The following is a 19,031-nucleotide window of genomic DNA, read 5'->3' on the forward strand; positions in this document are numbered from 1 at the left end:
AGTACAATAGACTCTGTAGCACCTTTACAGAATACCCAAGCATCACTTACATCAAAGAACTTGCAATATTCTAAAATATCATTCTCTAATTTTGGTATTTATAAAACAAACTTAGAAGAAAAAGTCCAATATGAGTGATTATTTTTTCTTTGTTGAGCTGACCATTGATAAATTACTGGAGGGTTGGCTTCATGTACTAATAAGTGCCTTATAGAATTATTATTACAACACTTGTCCAATATGTGAACTTCATTTACAGATATTGAAAATCCGTTTAATGAAAAACTGTCTACCATAGTGTGGATGTTTTTAATAATAACAATAATAATATGTTTTATTTATGTAGCGCCTTTCATACACTCAAGGACACTTTACAATTCAATCAACACATTAACAAGACAATCATAATTACATACCAGAAAAGGAATAGCAGTCATTGAAGAGATGTGTTTTCAACAGGAGTTTGAAATGAGTGATAGATTTTTCCTAGCGAAGGCTGAGAGGAAGAGCATTCCAAATTTTATGGGCTCTCACACTGAAGGTACATGAGGTACAGTGAGTAAGTTAGCGTCCGATGGTGTTAATGCACGGGCAGGAGTGTAAGGAAGCAGCAGCTCAGACAAATAATGAGAGGCTAAACCACGAAGGGCTTTAAAGGTGAGAAGAATCATTTTATATTTGATTCTTGAAAAGACTTTTAACTAATGAAGTAGTACTAGGGTGCTGTACCGTGTTAGCCATTTTGCTTGGCTTTTCTCTACAACTAATGAAGTTAAACCATCGGGGATAGAGTCACAAACCATTTCTTATTGACGAAATATTACCAAATGTTAAACAAAAGTCAGAATAGGTAATCATATGATTATTATCAATTAACTGGTAAACCGATCATATTTTGTTTATAAACCATTTATCTAAGAATAATGAACTGTCATTACACTCTGTTGACTTCTTCGGGCTTCTTCCTTTAACTACAAAGTGGGCGTGGTCAAGGAAACCAGAGTAGGCGTTAATGGGGCGGGGCCTGAGTGCGAACAGGCGCCGATAGTCGAACACGGCCATGCTGCTTGATGGATTGAGAAGGCTCTGGCTGCGGGTTGTACGCTCGGCCTTCCACAGTCTGCAGAAAGAGAAGAAGGAGAAAACGAAAAGGAGCTATAAACGTTTTATTACAAGGAACGATGGCGCAACAGAATCAGGTATGGACTTACAGAATAAAATGTTCAGTATATTTAAGGAAACGTTAGCGATCGCGTACGCTACGAATTGGCTATCGATTTAATGAATTCTTTTTTTCCCCTATCCTGTATTTTTTCTTTTTAGTATTTACGGCTTATTGTTTCAGCTAGAACTTTTTAACTTATTTATGCAATGTATAAAAAGTTCAGCATATTAAAGGAAACGTTAGCGATCGCGTACGCTACGAATTGGCTATCGATTTAATGAATTCTTTTTTTCCCCTATCCTGTATTATTTCTTTTTAGTATTTACGTCTTATTGTTTCAGCTAGAACTTTTTAAATTTTATGCGATGTTTTGTAGCGTATATGCAGTGTTAGTGTACAATAAGAAAGGTACTTGTCGTCATTAACATTTGTTACATATCTTATTTAACTTGATTTTTCTGTAGTTGGAGAGTTAGCTATATACAGTATTTACAAATGCACAATAGCGGTTTTTGCCAAAGTAGTATTACATATTATTTTTGTCTTGATTTCCACAGCCACATTTCTCCATATACGCAGAGAATATAAAACCAACATTGATTAAATATCAAAATGAGTACAAGTGCCCTGTCTGCAAAAAGCAGGGAGACTACAGTATCATGGTGCCTCACCTTCAGAGCCATGATCCCCACGTTGTAAAGTATGCAGGTAATTATGCCAGTAGTGTATGCATGTGTGTTTTATAAAAAAAAAAAAAAATGACACTAGGCTACTTTACTTGCAAACAATACTGACTGTTAGATTTATTGAATTAGAACTTTTCAAATAAAGTTCCCAAAGCTGTGCTAATTCTACATTTTCCATTGTTTGGCAGGTTTTACTATCTACAGATGCAACACAGGGTGTGTCACAAGTGGCCATTTCCATTGTTGTTTTTGTTTTAAAACCCTTGTCAAAAGGCGTGGCTTTCTAACACACTTACAAAAATGTCAGAAATTGGTCATGCCCACCGGAGAGAATATCCCCGCTGTGCCCGCCAGAGAGACCGTCCCATCAGTGCCAGCCAGAAAGTCTGTCCCCGCTTCGCCCGCCAGAGAAACCAACCCCGTTTCACCCGCCGGAGAGACCGACCCCACTTCCTCCGCCGGAGAGACCGACCCCACTTCCTCCGCCGGAGAGACCGACCCCGCTTCGCCCGGCGGAGAGACCGACCCCGCTTCGCCCGGCGGAGAGACCGACCCCGCTTCGCCCGGCGGAGAGACCGACCCCGCTTCGCCCTGCGGAGAGACCGACCCCGCTTCGCCCGCCGGGGAGACCGGCCCCGCTTCGCCCGCCGGAGAGACCGACCCTGCTTCGCCTGCTGGAGAAACTGGCCACAATGTTTCTCCCAAAGAGACTGTGCCCTTCCTGTCCGCAATCAGTGCCTCTTCATCAGTGTCTGTCACTACTTTAAGGGGATCACAAATTCTCCAATTTTCAAAAAGGAAGAAGACATTTTGTTGCTTTTGTAATTTGAGGTTGTACAAAAAAAATCTCAAGTTACATATAAAAAGAAGACACTCTTCAACAAACGTTGAGAAAAACAAATCTAACAGGCTTCCTTCAGTTTGTATCGATTCCAGAAGGGGCATTTTTGCAGTGGCAAAAACTTCCACTGGGCCAAGATACCCCATTCATGTTCAAAAGTGCACATGGGGAGCTAAACATGTTGTGATCTGCGAGTTAGTGAAATGCAAACAAGCATCAGAAGTTTCTCAAAGGAGTGGGTTAATGGGATTTGAATGCTGCCATCTGAGGTCTTTGGCCTTCTCTCCAGTTCCTCCTACGTCAGATGTTACACTACAGGAGGAAGTATTAACTAGAATGGTACAAACAAAATGGTTTGGTAAGGAGACAATGAAAGCCTGTTTGCATCATAAACAGATGGCAGAAACCCAGCAGACACCATTAAGTAAAGAGATTTCCCTTGGAGAAGAAAAGTCACAAATCTATCTCTCGGTTTTTGAACCGCATATATCATTCAGGTCTCTTTTGGGGAGAGTGATGGTCCATTATAACAAGAACCTGAATACCTGGCGCTGTGCCTCTTGCAAGCCTGTCTCTTCCTGTATACACATGGCTATATCGAAATGGCATTTATTTCAAATGCGCCCTGAACACTTTCAGAAAGTTAAGACAAGAGGAAATGATGCGTTTGATCCCGTTGCCCAAGCAAATGCTTTTCTAAATGACGGCCGGGAACCTAACAAAAATTTAGAAGGTACGGAAAAGATGCATAGCCCTGACAGTGTAATTTTTTTTTGTGTGTGTTCTTTTGATTTATTTTTTAACATTTTCCTTAAGTAAATATTTTGTTCTGTTTTTGGGTTCAGACTCTATTCAGCCATTAGCGAAAAGACAGAAGATGGGGAAAGACTTGCGCTAAATCTGAAGTAAAAAAAAAAATGTATTGCTATTACCTAGCACTGTGTTAATGCATGTTTCAAATCTTTTCTTTTAGAAGAAACATCAGCCTCCATTCTCAAGTATCCAGCACAGGGCATTGATGAGCAGGTACAGATATATCATTTTATAAACTTGCATAAGAAAGATGAATTATAGCCCCAAATCAGAACAAGTTGGAATGGTATTGGGGAAAAAAAATTAAATAAAAAAAAACAAAAAACACAGGGATTCTTACATGGTCAGTCCGTGTACTTTTTGGTATTTGAAATTTCATTTTAGAAGCAAAAATGAAAAAAAAAACAAAATGAAAGGAATTTTCAGATTTTGATTTTTGATTAAAGGATAAAATGAGGGGAAAAAAGGTATTATTTAATTCTGTGGTAACAAATAGCAGTCATAAACTTAAAATTACCCATACTTTTCTGGATTTATTTGTGATTCAAATAATGAAAGTGTAATAGCTCAAAAACAACAAAACAGACGCATTTTCGTTGTCTGAAACCGGAGGTACTTCTCCTTCTGCGTGATTTTTGACGACACATGTGAACAGTCCTCCTCACAACACATCGACCGATGGCCTTGAAGTTACACTGCATGGCATCACAGGAGGGTGGACCATTATGTTGTTTTTCGGAACAGTAAAATAGTAACACTCCAGGACGAGGACATGACTGCAGAAAAACTGAGTTGCAACTTTCAGGTAAAAATACAAGCTTTGCAAACTTTGCTTCATTGATGTAGCAGTTCTTTTATAAACGTTATTGTTGTCACTTACTGTGAAACAGCTAACATTTGGTGATTTCATTTATAGTAACACTAAGTCTGGCAATTTTTATAGTGCTAGCATTCTGAATGTGTGTAATTGTGTGAATGGTTGCTCATTGACAAGTGTAACACGTTAAGAAAACTTTCTGTAAATCACGTTGCTCTCCTAACGTGTTACACTTGTGCGCACTGTTAATACTTGAAATGTTTACTAGCTATAGTTGCCGGTAAAAGTCAATGAGCAACCATTCAAAATGCTAGCACTATAAAAATTGTTAGACTTAGTGTTAGTAAATGAAATCACCAAATGTTAGCTGTCTCACAATAAGTGACAACAATAACGTTTATAAAAGAACTGCTACATCAATGAAGCAAAGCTTGTATTTTTACCTGAAAGTTGTGACTCAGTTTTTCTGCAGTCAGGTCCTCATCCCGGACTGTCACTCTTTTATGGTTCTGAAAAACAATGTAATAGTCCATTCTCTGGTGATGCCATGCAGTGTAACTTCATGGCCGTCCGGTCGATGTGTTGTGAGGAGGACTGTGCACATGTTGTCAAAAATCACGCAGAAGGAGAAGTACCTCCGGTTTCAGACAACGAAAATGCGCCTGTTTTGTTGTTTTTGAGCTATTACACTTTCATTATTTGAATCACAAATAAATCCAGAAAAGTATGGGTAATTTTAAGTTTATGACTGCTATTTGTTACCACCGAATTAAAAAATACCTTATTTTCCTTTGTTTTATCCTTTAATCAAAAATCAAAATCTGAAAATTCCTTTCATTTTCGTTTTTTATTCTAAAATGAAGTTTCAAATACCAAAAAGTACACGGACCTTTCTCGGCGTCCGTGTACTTTTTGGTATTTGAAATTTCAATTTAGAAGCAAAAACGAAAAAAAAACAAAATGAAAGGAATTTTCAGATTTTGATTTTTGATTAAAGTATAAAATGAGGGGGAAAAAAAGGTATTATTTAATTCTGTGATAACAAATAGCAGTGGTCTGGTGTGACAGTAAATGGCGCTATAACCAGCGCTCAACCCGACACAGACAGACTCCGGAGGCACACTTTGAAAAGCACACCTGATTTTATTTTCTACTCCCTTGTGGGAAACGTCTTCCCCATCCCCCACAGGCTCAAAAACACACTCCAAATAGCACAAGTACAATCACAACCCAATCTATTTTTTTTTTTCTCTTCTCCCGACTCCCGCTCTCCAAGTAGTGGCTGCTGGTGGTCCAGGTGCTCGTTGATCTAATTCTAGCAGCACTTCCGGGTGTGGCTGGATAAGTGTTCTCCAAGGCTCAGCAGCACCTCATGATGGCGCCACCAGATCCCAACAGGGCTATATCCAACTGCACCTCCCATGAAGCGCTGCAGGAGTCCGAGGCACTGCTGCAACCCAGGGGGGTTTACCATCCAGCGTTCCGGAGGAGGTATTGTCCTGACTAGGCTTGCTTCTTTCAGAGAAGAGGCCATGACACTGGTCAACTTCATTTCATTTGTTAATATACATCCATGCCTGCATTTCAGGCATGCAACATATTCCAAAAAAAGATTGTAATGGGTTTGGCAGAATAAGGCCAGTAATGAGGTCAAATAATGGTGTGATTTCAAAGAGATGATGTCAACAGGTAGTTGTAATCAGGATTTAGTATCCACTAAAAGCTGAGTCTTTTAAGAGCAAAGATTGGCAGGGGATCTCCAGTTTAGAACATTAGAACACTCTAGACAAGAACAGGCCATTCAGCCCAATAAAGCTCGCCAGTCCTCTGCTCTCATTTCTTCCAAAAAAAACATCAAGTCGAGTTTTAAAAGACCCTAAAGTCTTATTGTCTACCACACTACTTGGTAGCTTATTCCAAGTGTCTATCATTTTTTGTGTAAAGAAAAACTTCCTAATGTTAGTGTGAAATTTCCCCTTAACAAGATTTCAACTGTGTCCCCGTGTTCTTGATGAACTCATTTTAAAGTCACCGTCTCGATCTACTGCACTAATTCCCTTCATAATTTTAAACTCTTCACTCAGGTCTCCTCTTCATCTCCTGTAAAGGCTCAGCTCTTTTAATCTTTCCTCATAACTCAACCCCTGTAGCCCTGGAATCAGCCTCGTCGCTCTTCTCTGGACCTTTTCTAGTTCTGCTATGTCCTTTTTGTAGCCTGGAGACCCAAACTGCACCCTGGACTCCAGATGAGGCCTCACCAGTGTGTTATAAAGCTGAGCAGAACCTCCTGTGACTTGTACACAACAAGGCGCTATATAACCTGACAGTCTGTCATTCTGCTGTCACCGTCCTGCTCCACTGACAGACTGGGGAGATCGTTCCTCCCCCACATTATGCGACTCTTCAATTGCACCGGGGGGGGGGGGGGTAAACGTTAAAATTATACAAAGTTATTGTGTGTCTGTTATACCTGTATTGTTATCACTCTTTAATTTAATATTGTTTTTGTATCAGTATGCTGCTGCTGGAGTATGGGAATTTCCCCTTGGGATTAATAAAGTATCTATCTATCTATCATATACAGTAATCCCTCGCTATATCACGCTTCAACTTTTGCGGCTTCACTCTATTGCGGATTTTATCTGTAAGCATATTTAAATATATATCACGGATTTTTTGCTGGTTCGCGGATTTCTGCGGACAACGGGTCTTTTAGTTTCTGGTACATGCTTCCTCAGTTGGTTTGCCCGGTTGATTTCATACAAGGGACGCTATTGGCAGATGGCTGAGAAGCTACCCATCCAGAGCGAGTATTACGTATTAAATAAAACTCCTCAAATATATTGTGAGCACGGGGGCTCTTCGCACCGCTCCTCAAAAAACGCTGAAAGATTACCTTCACATTGCTCTCTTCTTTGCTGGGCTTACATATTGCTGCTTTATCAAGTGATATGCTTCCTGCATGGTGCTTCGCATACTTAAAAGATCAAACAGCACGTATTGATTTTTACTTTTCTCTCTCTCTTGCTCTGACATTCTCTGCTCCTGACGGAGGGGGTTTGAGCAGGGGGGCTGTTCGCACCCCTAGACGATACGGACGCTCGTCTAAAAATGCTGAAAGATTATCTTCACGTTGCTCCCTTCTGTGCAGCTGCTTAGTGAAGCGACATGCTTCCCGCACAGTGCTTCGCATACTTAAAAGCTCGAAGGGCACGTATTGATTTTTGATTGTTTGTTTTTCTCGGTCTCTCTCTGACATTCTCTGCTCCTGACGGAGGGAGTGTGAGCTACTGCCTTCCTTGCAAGTGCTTTGTCTGGCGGTGCTTCGCATACTTAAAAGCCAAACAGCCCTATTGATTTTTGATTGTTTGCTTTTTTCTCTATCTCTCTGATATTCTCTGCTCCTGACGCTCACTCCTTTGAAGAGGAAGATATATTTGCATTCTTTTAATTGTGAGATGGAACTGTCATCTCTGTCTTGTCATGGAGCACAGTTTAAACTTTTGAAAAAGAGACAAATGTTTGTTTGCAGTGTTTGAATAACGTTCCTGTCTCTCTACAACCTCCTGTGTTTCTGTGCAAATCTTTGACCCAAGCGTGACAATATAAAAATAACCATATAAACATATGGTTTCTAACGCGGATTTTCACCTTTCGCGGGTGGTTCTGGAACGCAACCCCCGCGATCGAGGAGGGATTACTGTAGTGCCATTCATATCTATCTATCTATCTATCTATCCTTCTTAATGGCTTTTGAACACTGTCGGTAAGAAAGTAGCTTAGAATCCACTGAGATGCGTGAGAAATTGATTGAGATGTTTAAAAACAATGTTTGTCAAAGACAGAATTGAAGGGATTTGCTTTTCTCTCTCTCTCTGCAGTGCATTAATATCATTAAACGATTCAAGGAATGTAGAGGAATTTCAGTGCGTAGAGGGCAAGGGCGCAAGCCTAAGCTGAACAGCTGTGATTGTTGAAGCAGGCCCCAAAGAAGGCACTCGGAGTCTCAGGACAGGTAGCAGAATCGGGCTTTATTGTACGACGCACAAACCGCACCCAGCCATGGGCATCTCTTACATTTATTACAATTCTTCTCATACAAGCCATTATTCATCCTCATCTGACTCCCAACATTCTATCCCTCTAAACCTGCCACTAATTGATTCCACCGATATTTCTCAGCCGAGGGGGTGTCAAACCCCTCTCCGTCCATCATGTCCAATGCTTATTCCCTGCTAGCTCAGCACTCGCCACTAATATTTGCAGTTGAAAAGTTCACATTCCCTCTCTAAAAGAGGGGGTCCATCCTTTCCAGCTCTCTTGCATGTCTGACCTTTGGCTTATGAAATATTGGCAGTTTCCAGCTTGTACAGAATAATAAAAAATATTTAGGCACAAGCCTTTTCACTCCTAACTCGTACATTTCTAATGCTTAGTGAAACACAATACTTATTTCCTCATGTGCTTACAGTTCTTTTCTAGTATGTATAGGGTACCGATTTTAGGAATACATTTTTCTATGTGATCTCTGATCCCTCAGATGGCGCTGCCTCAAGAACCCATCACTGGCTGACATCACCACATGGCCAAGGGATTACTTTGGCAAACCTTTGTGAGGCACTTCAAGTTACATTCATAAATGCCACTTCAAACTATACTGTTCTCTTAACCATGTCCAGAAGTGGCATCTGGGATGGACTGTCATACAAAGGAAACAAATGTGTATTGTGGTCAGACGACTTGGTATTCCAGATCTTTTTTGGAAGAAACAGATGCTGTGTGCTCTGGACCAAAGACGAAAAGGACTACCCAGACTGTTATCAGAGACAAGTCCAAAAGCTGGGGTCTGTCATGGTGTGGGGTTGTGTTGGTGGCCGTGGCAAAAGTCATGTATACTTCTGTGATGGCAGCATGAATGCAGAAAGGTACATCAAGGTTTTAGAGCGACATATGCTGCCTCCAAGATGACGTCTTCTCCAGGGACGTCCATGCATTTTTTTCAACAAGGCAATGCAACACCACATTCTGCACACGTGACAAGGGGCATGGCTGCAGAAGAAGAGGGTCCGGGTACCGGATTTGGGCCTACCTGCGGTCCTCACCCATCTCCAATAGAAAATGTGTGGAGAATTTTGAAACGAAAAATGCAGCAGTGATGACATTGTACTGTTAAGACGTGCTTGCAAGAAGATTGGGGACAAAATAACACCTGAAGTGCTTCATCGCTTGGCGTCCGCAATTGCCAAAATGTCTTTTAAGTGTTGTGAGAAGGAATGGCCACATTACAAGTGGAAAATGCTTTACCGGCCCGACTTTTGTTTTTTGGAATGCGTTGCAGGCCTGAAATGCAGGAATGGATGTTTTATTAGCAAATGAAGTGATGTTAACCAGACCTAACATGAGATATCTTGGGGTCAATGAAATAAAAGTCAAAGTACTATACATTTAAGAATCACCGCTCGTTTTGCTCTTTTTTTTATTATTATTATTACTAGGGGGCTTAGCCACCTGCTCGCTTCGCTCCCCCCGACCCACGGTCACGCTATGCTCCAGCCACTTCGTGTCTCTGCCGCTCGCATTGTCAGTGGTGGCTGAATGCACGCTGAGGAGATGCGGTCTGTTCAGCCGCTTCCGAGCTGTGTGTTCTGCTTGTCACGCTGTGTGTTGATCATTTAAAAGCCTGTACAGCAGCTGTCCTTTTGCCACTTTGCGTCTCTGCCGCTCCTGTTGTGAAGGGGGTGGGGGGGCAGCTGAATGCACGCTAAGGAGAAGCAGTCTGATCATCTGCTGGCTTGCTGCTGCTGGCGAGCTGCGTGTTCTGCCTGTCGCGCTGTGCATCGATCATTTAAAAGCCTGTACAGCAGCTGTCCTTTTGTCTCACCGCCTTGTCTCACATGACGTTAAAGTGTCTCTCGCGGGACATCAAATTGTCTTCCAAGAAGATCACGTATCGTCTCCTTCCAAGATTTTGTTTTTTATAAATAGAGAGATTATTATTTGTATTTTCCATACCGTCCAAACTTTTTCTGATTCGGGGTTGTAGATTTTGTTGATGGTGGCTTAAAATGTAAGAAAAGACTTTTAATGGTTCTCTCCAATGCATGCCGTTGATCATTAATAGGCCTAAAAGGGTGTTTTACCTCTTCTGACACAGAAGTACAACTCTTAAAAGTCTGGTCAAGGCAGGTACACTGTAAAAAATGTTTTGTTGGATCAACCTAAATAAATTACTTCACAAGGTAACAAGCAATTTAATTGATTTCTTTCAAATTTTAAAAAGTATTTGAGTAAACTTAATTCATTTGAGTTTGTTTTAACCTTTTCAAAAACTTGAATAAAAGCAAAAAATGTATTTAGCTCAAACCAAATTTCTTTTAAAAACTCAAATTAACTGTGGTGGGCTGGCGCCCTGCCCAGGGTTTGTTTCCTGTCTTGCACCCTGTGTTGGCTGGGATTGGCTCCAGCAGACCCCCGTCACCCTGTAGTTAGGATAGCGGGTTGGATAATGGATGGATGAACTCAAATTAAAATTTTGTCCATTATTGTATTCACTGTAATGCCAACTTAAATTCTATATATATAGTCACAAACTCGAGACAGAGTCATATAACGGTTTGGGGCAGCCACCCATATAATTTGGTTTCCTGGTTACAAAGTTGCTTTTCAAAATAATACAACACTGATGTGCATAAAACCGAGTCCAAACAGAACTGAGGGAATAGGGAAAAGGTGGAGGCTTTTAAAGGGGGAGACAGGAAGTGAAGTCAAAGGGGTTGGGCTCATGTAGGTCTTCTGCCATTGGTGCGAGCCCGGACGTGACATCACAGGGGTCGGAGCTGGCAATGTCTCCAAAGCGATTTTTTGCTTTAGACTAAAAAGAAGAAGTTACATTAAGCGACAGCAAGGGTTTTCAATTTGAAGTAAAGCAAAAAATTACGTTAGGTGAACAAACATTAATATAGTTCATTACAACTACTAAAATTTACATTAAATCAAAAAGAGTACTTTTTCTCTTTTTAGAGTGTAGGGGAGTACACTGCAAAAAGTGCATATGCGAAAACTAGACAAAAAATGGGAGTTGTTTAGTTTTTATGTAGCAAAGAAATGTGCCAATGGGGTAAGCAAAATTTACTTGACAAGATTTCTTAAAGTAAGCCAAATAATCATAAATACACTTTTTTTTTTTTTTGATAAGTCAATAATTCTTACAACAAGACAAACAAGATTTAATGCCATGATATAAGTACTTTTTACTTGCTTAGATTTAATTTTTTGTGGAGTACAGCGTGTTGCCGCACCCACCACACGGGGAAACACCTCAGGATCTTGGTTCGCAAAAGGCAGACACGCAGTCCCAGTCCCACACTCCGGAAATTACCCTCTGTCTGCCGTAGCCAGGTGTTACGCGGTCTGGTCCAGCCACTCTGGTCCTCAACAATGATGGTCCTGTGAGCTGGATCACCCTCGGGTAATCGCACCACATGGCTTAGCAAATTTTAATTGCATGGTGTAGTGTGTTAATAACAGTTTATTGCAAATAACACTGAAGACTTGTACAATCTGTGATCGAAAACAACAATGTTAATAATGTATAACAAATTTAAGACTATACTGTACATTATTTTTTCTCGTTCCTTTTTGTAAATTCCATGTAAATATGCAGGAAAAGGCTGTAAACTTCACGATGACCATTTAACGATTTTTTCATTTTCTTTTCTTAAATATTACAGCAACACGAAATCCTTCTGCATCTTATAGAGGGGGAGACGTGGTGAGCCGAGCATATATCTGTGTACAGGGGGCAAGTGTCGCTCCCCTCGTTACTGTCAATGGACAAAGACGACATGGAGGAGGCCCTTCAGAAATCTGATATCTGCATTTTCAGAAGAGAGGATGGGGTCTTGAACCCTTCACCTTCCTCTTTTCACATATGGAAGATGTGCATCTGTTTTTAGATCACATGAAAGGAAAAAGAACAACGACGTGTGTTGTGTGAGAAAATCTAATAAACATACTTGTTCCTCATTGTTCTGTTGCAACCTACAATTCTAGTTCTATATTTAATATATTGTTTTAACGTTTTTGTACTAAATGTTGCAAGCCAACTTCATCTTTATGATCCATTGTCTCAGATCCATCCATCCATCCATCCATTGTCCAACCCGCTGAATCCAAACGCAGGGTCACGGGGGTCTGCTGGAGCCAATCCCAGCCAACACAGGGCACAAGGCAGGAACCAATCCCAGGCAGGGTGCCAACCCACCGCAGTGTCTCAGATCCGCATTTCTTATTATTACGTATTAAAATGCGATTTTATACCTCCGTTTATCAGATTTGTAATTACTGTTTCCACCCAAAGACATTTTAAAAGTTACGTTTAAAATCTGACTCCATATGTTGGTTTAATTCCAAAATAAAAGAAAGACGACCTATGGAAGTAAGGCACAGAGGGACCAGCTCTCAATAATGCAAAATTTTTTTACATTTCTTTAGAAAAACATTTGATAAAATCTATGAAGCAATTGAAGAGATTTGCCTTACTTTTAGTTTTATCACTTACCACGCTTCTTTTAACTTCACCTGTTTGTTGTCTGGTACAAATCAAAATAAAAGTGTGGGCACTTTTCATCAATCAACATTCAAAAAACACTTCTTAGCAAAAGTGCCCACCTTTAATTTTACAAGTGATGTATGAGAGACTTATTTTATACTTTTTAGTACACTTTTTAACGTAATATAAGCATGGTTTTTTAAAAATATTGTTATATATACAGTATATATTTGGTAAGTACAGTGGATGTAAAAAGATGAAACACCCCTGTGTGATTAAAAAAATGAAACCAAGAGCAATCCTTTCAGAACTCATTCCACCTTTATTGCCAGATTGCAACCTATGCAAATAATCCATTGTGGTGCCCGGCGGGCGTCCATGCCCGGCCGGGACACCCAGGAGGAGTGGAGGAGGGCTTGTGCCGCCTCCTGGACACGAGAGGGCATCCTCCCTGGTGGCTTTGGGGACCACGGGTACGGAGCTTGGAAGCTCAACCCTGTAGGGGCCTGTGGTCACTGCCAGGGGGCGCCCCGATGCCTTGGGAATGTTGGCCCTCAGTACTTCTGCCACACCGGGAAGTACTGGGGGGAAGAGATTTGAAGACACCCGGTGGACTTCCGGCTTCACCATGGGAGCTTCCGCCACACAGGGGTGTGGCTATGAGCCCTCAGGATCCACCTGGAGTCCTTCCGGGGGGGAATAAAAGGGGCCGCCTCCCTCCAGTCAAGAGCGAGAGTCGGGTGGAAGAGGACGAAGCTTGGTGGAGAGGAGTGGAGGCGGACCAAAGACTAAAAGGCATTGTGAGCGTGGCCAAGGACTTAAAGGGGTCATTGGTGCTGCGGCACTGGGTTGTGTGCACTATTCTATTGTAAATAAACGTGTGTTGGGTGAAACTATGAAGCTGTTCCCCACACCATCCATTTTCCAACCTGCTGAATCTGAACACAGGGTCACAGGGGTCTGCTGGAGCCAATCCCAGCCAACACAGGGCACAAGGCAGGAACCAATCCCGGGCAGGGTGCCAACCCACCGCAGGACACACACAAACACACCCACACACCAAGCACACACTAGGGCCAATTTAGAATCGCCAATCCACCTAACCTGCATGTCTTTGGACTGTGGGAGGAAACCCATGCAAGCACGGGGAGAACATGCAAACTCCACGCAGGGAGGACCCGGGAAGTGAACCCAGGTCCCCAGGTCTCCAAACTGCGAGGCAGCGGCGCTACCCACTGCGCCACCGTGCCACCCTAATGATATATCATAGATGCATATTTTATTATACCTACTCAACTTTTATCTAACTCTATATTTAGTTTTATAGTATCAGAATGTAGTTTAAGTTAATTTGTTTTGGTTTCAATAGATGTATTTTTCATATTTTCGATTCTTGTTTTCTTTTTTTCACATTTCACGCCCCCTTTTTGTTACTTTGTGCCCCCCTAGGGGGGCCCGCCCCACAATTTGAGAACCACTGATCTATAGGCTACAGTATGAAAAATAGCAGTGGCCAGGAAAGAGGGCCGGGCTGTCCATGAGAAATGACTGGAAGGCTAAGTCCATTGGATACGTGGTGGGCTCTCAAAGATCAGGGGGTAAAGCCCTAGAATCACCTAACGATATAAAAGCTTAAACGTTTACTACATGTGTGTAAAATGTAGACTGCTTCTTTCTATTATACAACATATTTAATTAAAGGCTCAGGCGTAGCTGGGTGGGCGGAGGATGGGGGTCGTGGAGCGGCGGTCTGCCCTGGGCGGCACTTTTTAATAAACTTCAGTACTAGACTTTTTAAACTTTTTTGTTTGAGATGGCTTTAGCGAACTAATGTGTGTCTCAAAATGAAACCATTTTAATGTGTAAAAACTGTTACAAATACGTGCTGCAAAGTTATATTTTACAAATAGTTCGCTGACTTACTCCGACCGAAACCTCTCTCCTTCGACTTATTCCGAGCGAAAGGGACGAACCCTTCAATCTCATTGAGAGAATAATAAAATATTAATAATCTCTAAATTAAACGAACAAAAGAGAGAGGTGCTGCTTTTAGAAAAAAGAAAAGGGTGAGGGCAGAATTATGAAAAAAGAATGAAGGGGCATTATTGAAATGCACCAATCGTAATTGTAAATTAATCGTAATTGTAGCGGTTAATTAAAAATGTACTTAAAATTTTTGTCGTTTTCATTTTTTATTTGAAATGTTTTATGTTTTTTTTTTTTTTTCGGGTTTGGGGGGAGTGATGGGCAACAAACGCAAAGACCGCCCCGGAGTCTACAAAAACTCTAGCTACACTACTGATAAACGGCCTAAAAAACCAGACGTATCTCGCTTAATGCAAATTCGAGTCTTGAGGTGCCAGTGCCTATCTTGGCAGCACCAACCACAGTGTGGCATTCCGCAAACAGCTCGCGAACATTTTCCAATAACGGTACTTGTGTGATTCACGGTTCGTCGCGACCCAAGTTCAGACATCCCCGCCTTTAGGTGTTATGAGAAACTTCACTAATAATTTAATGTTCAGAATAATTATAGAAAATAATTAGAATGGGATTCTTTATAAGAAACATTACATTCCTATTCAAGAATACAATATACATCAATAAGTCTCTATGCCAGTCACGCTCTCACAACTGTACGCACATTTAAAATCTCGGCTCTTTTTCTCTCCGGCAGGCTATTGAGGTACACAATAACGAAACTGTTTGTCACAGTGGGACTCTAATCACGGCTACACCAAATTGACTTCCTGTTCCGCTAGCCGGCGCAACGCCGTCTGTGCTGGGCTGGGTTGGATTCCCTGCCTGCTCGAGTTGATATGCTGCTGCTGGTTTAGCGCGTCTGGTCTGAAACAAGTTACTGGCCTTTCACCCAGATAGCTGTCGCGAAATTTGCCGGAAGTTCCTTTTTTGTATCCCGTGGTGTCTGCTGTTGTTCGCTGACAGGTCGTTCACAATGGCTAACCTTCTGGTCCTACCCAGGCAGTCCGCTGTGTTGACCGGTCGAGCCATCGCCGCTTCTGTAAACTGTTGCCGCGGACGTTTAGCTTACAGCACGAAGCACGATGACCAGCTGCGGACCGAGTACCTGCACCGGAGCCTCGTACCCACCATGCACTATCAGAAGAGCTTGCCCAGGTGAGCAAATTTTCTGGAGATGTTCATGACATTATACGCTAGCCTTAGTAAAACATCGAACAATTTAAGAGTACATTTTTTCGCTATTCAGTTTTTAATATTATAATCACTCATAACACGGTCATTTTGCATTATGGGGATAGCATAGTATTTACGCAAAATATGGATGGTCCGCTGTGGCAACCCCTAACGGGAGCAGCCTAAACAAGAAGAAGAAGATAGAGTTGGAAAAGAACTTTAAAACGATATGAGGACCATTTCTGTGCAACTTGTATTTAGGGAGACAGAGCCAATCAAAGTCATAAACCATAATCTCAAACTTTGTTAGCTTAAATCTCCCTTAATTTTGATCCGAGACACACACACTTTCAGGTCCACGGGGTGCTCATGTGATCAAATCATCATACCAAGTTTGATTAAAATCTCTGACGATGAGGTCCAAAAGTGTGATGATTTGACATGGAATTGCCCACATTTGAAATTTGAAGGTATAATTTCCATCAGTGTAACCTTGAGGAAGTCATTTAACAATTTTGTGATGTTGATGGAGAAACAAGGAAATCATTTTAAAGCACTTTCGGATGGTACTATGGCACGCTGCACAGGTCCTAGATCAAATTTTTTTGTTTTAGAAGTTTATTTCCTTAATCCTTTGGACAGTTCTTTCCTGGCAAGTGAGCTCCAGTCTTGAAGTTCAAATTCAAAATTTATTGTCATGTGCACAGTAAGGAAACACACTTCCCTGTACAATGAAACTCTTTCTTTGCTGTCCACACCAAATGACAAAACCAACGTATAAAGATAAACATAAATAATAAGTAGCAGATAGATAATAAGTTACAGAGGCAGCATAAAGTATAAAAACAGAATAGAAATATGAAGTGTAATGTGCAGGTAGGTGTGTGATGGACAAGTCCAATACAGTTGTGTGAGGTCGATAGAATGAGGTGAACCACGGTTATAAACTCCAGTCAGTTATTTACGAGTGTAATGGCCTTGGGGGAAGAAATCCTTATATCCACCCATCCATCTTTTAAACCCTGAGCAGGGTTGTGTGGAAGATGGAGCCTATGCTAGCAAAAATAGGATACAAGGCAGGAACAATCCCTGGACAAGGCACCAGTCCATTGCAGGGTGAACACACACACGGTTAATGTTTAATCCAGTTTCAGGGTCACAGGAGGCCAGCACAGTAGTATGACTTGTCACACGGCATCCAAGCCAAGTTAACCTAAGGCAAGGCTTTGGAAAGTGTCAGTAAAAGCAGGCTATTCAGTGAAAATCTGGTACAGATGTGGAGAGACTGTCCAAACAGCACAACAACAATAATAATAATAGTAATAATTACTAGGTCTGATACTCAAAAGCAGTATGCTCGGTCCATAAAGCTTTAGCATCAACCATTGAGCCAGCCTTTCTTTATATATAACTAGCAGGAGTACCCGGCATTGCTCGGGAATCTATAACCGGTGAATTTCCCAAATGAAGGAAACAGAACATAGAAATAGAACAAACAGTTTTCTGATTGATATTTTATTGTAACAGGTAATACCAGTAAACCCCCGATTCTCTAAAGAATCGCAAATGCAAGAATGACAGTTACTTTCTGTTCCCTCCGATCTTTGTAGGGATGAAAAATCATGGAGGGTGGGAGCGTCCTGGGAAAGTTTTCATTTAATTAAATAAATATATTTGTACTAAAGCTGTTTCTTTTTGGAGCCATGACTCCTTTGGTTTTGGTGTTTCAGAAGCGCATTGTAGGCGCCTTTGTTCATTGTTTTTATCCATGCAGTCTCGTTTTTGTTTTTCTATGGGTGTGTTGTTAGCTAGAAGTCGTTTGCTGTTAGGAATCATAATTGAACTTACTTTTAACACTGAATTACCTTAATGTGATTCAAATAAGCCACACTGAGTGCTGGCACAGTGGATTAGAGCACACTGACTGCTGGCACTGTGGAGTAGGTGACTGCAGGCACTGTCAGTAGTCACCACTACCTCAAGTTTAAATACATAGACATATATTGATAGACGCCGCATTCACTGTGTTTCCCAGTAGACACGATACGACAGCCATATTGCGAGTGGCAAAAGTGCCATTTAAACTAATACAGGTAGGCGTGGAAACCGGGTTTTCTGATGAAAAAACAATAACGTTTAAAATAGTATCGTTACATACAACAGATTTTGGCGAATCGTTTTAAATGCAATTATTTATATGCACTTATACACTAATAATGGCAATTATTAAATAATAATAATAATAATTATTAGTATTAAATAATTCCTCCCATATAAGTAGCATTTCTCGGGCTACCTTCTTCCATCTCTGAAACATTTCTAGACTTTGTCCTGTTCTTACGCAACACAGTACTGAAGTATTGGTTAATGCCCGAGTCACTTCACATATAGATTACTATATTGCTATTCTATCTGGCATCTCACAAAAACGTATCCATCGCTTACAACTTCTTCAAATTTCTGCTGCCAGGATAATAACCTGCTGTTCTAAATCCACTGAACATATTACACCTCTTCTCTCTCAACTTCACTGGCTCCCTATTAACTACCGATTACAATACTAAATACCGCTCTTAACATTTAAAGCTCTCCACAACCTCACTGATCTCCTCCAGACTTGCACTCCTCTCGCTCACTCAGATCCTCATCTGCAGCTCGACTTTCTGTACCGCACATCAAACTCTGGTCTATGGGAGCTCGAGCGTCTCTCCTAGTGCTCCTCAACTCGGGAATTCTCTTCCCTCTCATATTTGTCAGCTTGATTCAATAACACATTTTAAAACTACCCTCAAAACTTATCTTTTCAAACTGGCATACAAATTGTGAATTTTGCACTGTTACTGCCAGTTATCTTTGTTTGTCTATTAACAGTGAAATGATACACTCCGTGACAAAAATGAACAATTTTATTGTATACAAATTGGCTTAATAATTTCTGAAAACACTTCACTCATTCATCTCTCAATCTAATAATAATAATAATTCTTTACATTTATATAGCG

At 41.1% G+C, this 19,031-nt stretch overlaps 2 protein-coding genes across 3 annotated transcripts in view; both read left to right on the forward strand.

Moving 5' to 3' along the window:
* Positions 1–199: 199 nt before the first annotated feature.
* On the forward strand, positions 200–12,443 carry LOC114658811 (uncharacterized). Of its 2 annotated transcripts, XM_028810869.2 has the most exons (5): positions 200–1,199; positions 1,723–1,873; positions 2,040–3,425; positions 3,666–3,718; positions 12,053–12,443. In XM_028810869.2, the coding sequence occupies exons 1-5, from the start codon at positions 1,182–1,184 to the stop codon at positions 12,095–12,097; spliced, it is 1,653 nt and encodes a 550-aa protein (XP_028666702.1). In that variant the 5' UTR covers positions 200–1,181; the 3' UTR covers positions 12,098–12,443. The 2 variants fall into 2 exon arrangements, with proteins under 2 accessions (XP_028666702.1, XP_028666701.1); XM_028810868.2 differs by lacking the exon at positions 12,053–12,443 and having other exon boundaries at positions 208–1,199; positions 3,666–3,937.
* Positions 12,444–15,689: 3,246 nt separating this feature from the next.
* The window catches only part of cpt2 (carnitine palmitoyltransferase 2), a 48,490-nt gene continuing 45,148 nt past the window's right edge, over positions 15,690–19,031 (forward strand). Inside the window, exon 1 of the mRNA XM_028810870.2 lies at positions 15,690–16,011. Within this exon, the coding sequence (XP_028666703.1) occupies positions 15,830–16,011 (182 nt within the window). The 5' untranslated portion in view covers positions 15,690–15,829. The remainder of the gene's footprint in view (positions 16,012–19,031) is intronic.

The sequence above is a fragment of the Erpetoichthys calabaricus genome, chromosome 10 (assembly GCF_900747795.2).
Source record: "Erpetoichthys calabaricus chromosome 10, fErpCal1.3, whole genome shotgun sequence".
NCBI classification, from domain to species: domain Eukaryota; kingdom Metazoa; phylum Chordata; class Cladistia; order Polypteriformes; family Polypteridae; genus Erpetoichthys; species Erpetoichthys calabaricus.